General features: G+C 43.0%; 1 protein-coding gene across 1 annotated transcript in view; it reads left to right on the top strand.

Moving 5' to 3' along the window:
- LOC134623325 (ribonuclease inhibitor-like) overlaps positions 1-5,648 on the top strand; it is a 12,763-nt gene extending 7,115 nt beyond the window's left edge. Inside the window, exons 4-7 of the mRNA XM_063468471.1 lie at positions 1,292-1,468; positions 2,069-2,242; positions 4,006-4,179; positions 5,139-5,648. Coding sequence (XP_063324541.1) covers positions 1,292-1,468; positions 2,069-2,242; positions 4,006-4,179; positions 5,139-5,148 — 535 coding nt within the window. The 3' untranslated portion in view covers positions 5,149-5,648. The remainder of the gene's footprint in view (positions 1-1,291; positions 1,469-2,068; positions 2,243-4,005; positions 4,180-5,138) is intronic.
- The last annotated feature ends 328 nt before the right edge of the window (positions 5,649-5,976 follow it).

Below are 5,976 nucleotides of genomic sequence, written 5' to 3'. Positions count from 1 at the left end.
AGGCTGATATTATACTGATCCACACTGAGGATCTTCACGGTAAAGTCTGTTTTCTTCTTTTCTGGTTTAGTCCACTGACCGTAGAAGAACACTGTTCACATTTTAAACAGTGATACTCAACGTATGGCCCGTGGCCCTCCACAGGGTGCCAACCATTTAGCTAACCTTTCCTAATTCAGAGAGGGGACCCTGATTAACTGTGTAATGTTCTTCTTCAAAGTTCTAAGTATCAGACACAACAATGAATACTCAACAGCTGACTCTCTTTATCTGGTCAAAGGTCACGGCACACAGCAATCTGTGAAACAGTAAAGGTATGGAGCAAGAATTATTCCACATTTAAAACTAAGACTGCTGCTCAGCATGCTGGGTAATCCTAGCTGCTCAGGTGTTGGTCTGCTAACGACTGTAAGAGGCTCTGTGGCTGCAGACCACAGAAGAATAGAAAAGAGAGATGAAGGATAAAGAAAAGAGGCGAAGGTGAAACAGAACTTTAGCTCCAGAGAGGAGCTGTGTCTGTGTGGGTGGGTCTCAGGCACCTCCACCCACACAGTGACAGAGAAGCAAGTGAAGAGTAATAAATAAACACTTTAACAGCAGACAGGATTTCATAAGCTGATGTACAAATGTGTAGAATGATGGTGGCAGGTACAGAAACAGGTCCATAAAGACTGAGGCGCGTCTCTATTCCTTTGCATATTCCATGTTTTGTAGTGAGAGTTTCAAGATGTACAAACATCAAACATGCCTCCAAACGTGATGAGTCCGACTGACATCATTTCTACAGGGAACAGTGTGAGCTCTCAGCAAGTCACTTAAATAACGACAAACAGTGCAGCAAGAATGACTAAACCCACTAACAGTTAGACTGGGGAAATACTAAATGGCTAACTTGAGAAACAGTCAAAGTACTGATCATTCCTACAAAGTGTGTGCTTAGTATGAGATGAGTTTGGTAGTTCTGTGAGTGCACAGATGGGCTCCACAGGAGATCTCCTGTATGAAAAAACTCTGAAAGTTTGTCCAACAGCGGGAAACATTTGAGAGAATATCTCAGAGAATATCTGTGAAGCAGAAGCTAAACATAATAATAAGAAAAGCAAACTAACGATAAAACTCCTGCTCTGAGCCAACATTTAAACATCACTATCAGACAGTGAAGGCTTCGAAAGACTGCTCACTAAACTTCTACATTCTGAACCTTCTTCAGCTCTGAACACATTATGAAACACTGAATGATTTTAAGCACACACTTTGTCTAATAAACCTACATATTTCATTCTTTATACAGATTGTGGAACTGTGGTTTGTCAGAGATCAGCTGTGATTATCTGGCAGCAGCGCTCAAGTCCAACCCCTCCTATCTAAGAGAGCTGAACCTGAGTGAGAATGACAAGCTGCACGATTCAGGAGTGAAGCATCTGTGTGGTTTTCTGGAGAGTCCAGCATGTGGACTTGAAACTCTGAGGTCAGTCACCATGTTTTAGTTGTGCTGAGATGAATATGATGTGAAAGTTGTGCTGATACTAAACTGCAGACATAAGGCTATTATACTGGCAGAAGTATACACTGGAGGATCTTCATGGTAAAGTCTATTTTCTTCTTCTCTGGTTTAGTCTATTGACTGTAGCAGAACAGTGTTCATATTTCAAACAGTGATAGTCAATGACACGGCCCGCTAACCTTTGCTAATTCAGAGAGAGGGGAGCCTGATTAACTGTGTAGTGTTCTTCTTCACAGGTCTAAGTATCAGACACAACAATGAATAATCCACAGCTGACTTTCTGTAGCAGGTCAAGTGGGCTCAGGCACCTCCGCCAACACAGTCACAGTGTAGCAGAGGTAGAGTAATAAATAAAGACTTTAACAGCAGACAGGATTTCATAAGCTTATGTACAAACATGTAGGATGGTGGTGGCAGGTATGGAAACAGGTCCATTAAGACTGATGCGCGTCTCTCTTCCTTTGCATATTCCATGTTTTGTAGTGAGAAACATCGGACAGAAGCTAAACATAATAAGAGCACACACTTTATCTAATAAACGTACATCTTTCATTCTGTATACAGATTGTGGAGCTGTGGTTTGTCCGAGACGAGCTGTGATTATCTGGCAGCAGCACTGAAGTCCAACCCCACACATCTAAGAGAGCTGGACCTGAGTGAGAACAACCTGCAGGATTCAGGAGTGAAGCAGCTGTGTGGTTTTCTGGAGAGTCCAGGATGTGGACTTGAAACTCTGGGGTCAGTCACCATGTTTTAGTTGTGCTGAGATGAACTTTTAATTCAATTCAATTTTATTTATACAGCGCCAAATCACAACAGCAGTCGCCTCAAGGTGCTTTATATTGCACAGTATATCCTATTATAATAGATACAGAGAAAAACCCAACAATCATATGACCCCCTATGAGCAAGCACTTGGCGAGAGTGGGAAGGAAAAACTCCCTTTTAACAGGAAGAAGCCTCTGGCAGAACCAAACTCAGGGAGGGGCGGGGCCATCTGCTGTGACCGGTTGGAGTGAGAGAAGGAAAACAGGATAAACATAAAGACATGCTGTGGAAGGGAGACAGAGATTGATAACAGATATGATTTAATGCAGAGAGGTCTATTAACACATCATCAACGCATCATAGGAATCCACCAGCAGCCTACGTCTATTGCAGCATAACTAAGGGAGGATTCAGGGTTACCTGGTTCAGCCCTAACTATATGATTTAGCAAAAAGGAAAGTTTTAAGCCTACTCTTAAAAGTAGAGATAGTGTCTGTCTCCCGAATCCAAACTGGAAGCTGGTTCCACAGAAGAGGGGCCTGAAAACTGAAGGCTCTCCCTCTCATTCTACTTTTAAATACTCTAGGAACAACAAGTAGGCCTGCAGAGCGAGAGCGAAGTGCTCTAATAGGGTGATATGGTACTACAAGGTCATTAAGATAAGATGGGGCCTGATTATTTAAGAACTTGTATGTGAGGAGCATTAATTTGAATTTAATTCTGGTTTTAACAGGAAGCCAATGAAGGGAAGCCAATACAGGAGAAATATGTCTCTCTTTCTGGTCCCTGTGAGTACTCTTGCTGCAGCATTTTGGATTAATCGAAGGCTTTTCAGGGAGTGTTTAGAACTTCCTGATAATAATGAATTACAGTAGTCCTGTCTGGAAGTAATAAATGTATAAACTAGCTTTTCAGTATCACTCTGAGACAGGATATTTCCAATTTTAGAGATATTAGCAAATGGAAAAAAGCAGTCTTACATATTTGTTTACAGTTTTTCTCCATTGGTTTGGCTCATTTCTTGAAACTGATCCTGAGCTTGATGCTCATACACTCTCCACCTCCAAGCAGAGAAAAACTCCTCTATCGGATTGAGGAAAAGAGAGTAAGGTGGTAGGAACCCAATGACCATCCTTGGACGCGTTGAAAACCAGCCCCTAATGAGTGGGCTATGGTGGAAATTGACATTGTCCCACACAATTACATAAATGGGTAGGTGAGGCCCTATGAGACCTCTCTCATTTTCAAGGATAAAATCGGTATAAAGGCAATCCAAGAAGATGAGGAGCTTGTGTGTGTTGTATGGGCCAAGACTGGGGATGTGAGTGGCCACACCATTTTCAGAAATGGCAGCACACATAGTTATATTGCCCCCTCGCTGACCTGGGACATCCACTGTGGCCCGGTGGCCAATAATATTACGGCCACATCTTCAGCCCTTGGCCAGCTTGAAGCCAGCTTCATCCACAAACACCACGATGTGAGAGGTCTCATGTCCTTCCAATGCCATTATTCTCTAAAATAGAGTAAAGAACATAAAATCAGTCATACAGAAGACTCATATACTACAGTTAGACAATTACATGTTCTCCCCCACAGGTTCAGTATACTACAGGCCACTACTCCAGTGGTTCTAAACTAGTGATAGGCCTATGAGGCCTGATTATGAAACACTGAATGATTTCAAGCAAACACTTTGTCTAATAAACCTACATCTTTCATTCTTTATACAGATTGTTGAGCTGTGGTTTGTCAAAGATCAGCTGTGATTATCTGGCAGCAGCTCTGAAGTCCAACCCCTCCCATCTGATAATGATGGACCTGGCTGGAAATAACATGCAGAATCCAGATGTGAAGCAGCTGTGTGATCTTGAGGAGAATACAGACTACAGACTGGAGACTCTGAGGTCAGTACAGTGTTGGAGTGAGTGGGTGGTGCTGTCAGCAGTGTTGTACTAAACACAATCAATATGAAACAAAGATCCAGTGTTTCCTGTAAAGCTGCAGCTTCTCAGTGAAGCTGTTAGAAGAGAATGGTAACAGGCTTCAGGATTGGACACAAACACTTCGTGTTTCTACCTTTTTGCGACCTGTATGGTTACCATAGTAACAGCTCTTCCATCTGTAATCCAGTTTTGAGATCCCTTCCCAGACTCCTTAACACCCACTCACATCCTGGGCCTTTTGACATCAATAAATAACATGATGGGGTGGGGCTAGAATGCACAATTAGTTCACCTAAAACCCACACCTGTTTTCACACCTTGTCTCGTGTGATTAGGAAGAGGATGAATATGGAGTCCATGTCCCCTTTGGGGACACTCGCATAGGGCTTAAATCTGGGACTCTCCACCATTTGACCCTAGAACTGAATAAGCTTCTCAGATGAGAGGTGAAACATCTTCAAGCAACTTAAAGAAGTCCAGACGCTTTTCTTTCCAAGCTCTTTAGACTATGATGACCTGAATGACTGAGAACCTTCGCAGACAACACAGTCTGTAGGTGAGGAAGAATTTAGTGAGACCAGATGTTTGGATGGAATTCCTCCAGTTAACAGCTGGAACAATTCCATCTGGACTGTTGGGTTGTTGTTGGGGTTCCTAAAGAGATCAGAGTGGACAGACCAAGGTTATTCTAATTAATGAAAGTCCAAAATAAAATAGGAGTGAAAAACATTTTCATCAACTTCAATAAAAATCCAAAGTACAGATTAGAGTGAAGTGAAGCAACGAGTACTAGTACAGTCCCAGCACTGAAGGCCCTGCTGCTCTTTATACTGGATGTGCTGCATCACTGACTGACAGCTGATGAAGAGTCTCTGGAAACACTCGTTTAACTCCTCTGCTCTTCCTCCTTCTCTCTGCAGGTGGATGTGATGAGGGTAAACAGGACGATGTGCGTGCTGAGAGAAGAGGAGCTGTGTCCTGTTGATCCAGAGAGGTTGAAGCAGCAGCAGCTTGTGTGTAGAGACGCTCTGAGTGTGCCATGTTACTGTGAGGTGGAGTGGAGAGGAGAGCTTCATCCAGCAGTGACTGACAGATGCATGAGAAGAAGTGCAGATGACTGTCAGTGCTGCAGAGTGAACTGCTCTGAGAACAGCTCCACTGTCAGACACAATGTAGAGTCCAGCATCATCCCTGTGTGTCCCTCTGGATCTAATAGAGGATCATCAGTGTATGTGGACTGCTCTGCTGCTGCTCTGTCCTTCTACAGTCTCTGCACAGTCTCTGTCTGACACTGGCTTCAGACCCTCCTGGATCAAACTCACCTGGAAAGGCTTTCAGACATCTTTGAATAATAAACATCATGTTTTTATAAGATAAATATCATGTTTTCATGTATGTGTACATGTATGTCGACACTAATGATCAATACATTTCCTGAATGGAATCAAAGGAATGACTCAGACTAATTTGTTCCTGCTTTTCTCTCATGTTGATCTGATCCAGACCTCCAACGTCTGCCCTCCACCTCACATTAGTCACCCAGCACAGCAGCTTTAACGTACTTAGAGTACAGAACAAAACTTTTTACTGCATTCAGGTAATACAGATGACTGAGCACGACCAACACACTAAAAGTAGCACAGAAACACACTAAGAGGAGGAAGACTTCTCTTCATCCTTCCTGCCATCATTAATGAAGTTTAGATGACAGACACATCTTGGACAGGGAGGAACACTGGTTTGAGCGCGGAGTCAAGG

This window comes from Pelmatolapia mariae, unplaced genomic scaffold, assembly GCF_036321145.2.
Source record: "Pelmatolapia mariae isolate MD_Pm_ZW unplaced genomic scaffold, Pm_UMD_F_2 NODE_ptg000558l+_length_52885_cov_1, whole genome shotgun sequence".
Classification (NCBI taxonomy): Eukaryota; Metazoa; Chordata; class Actinopteri; order Cichliformes; family Cichlidae; genus Pelmatolapia; species Pelmatolapia mariae.
This window is presented reverse-complemented; position numbering and strand designations above follow the sequence as displayed.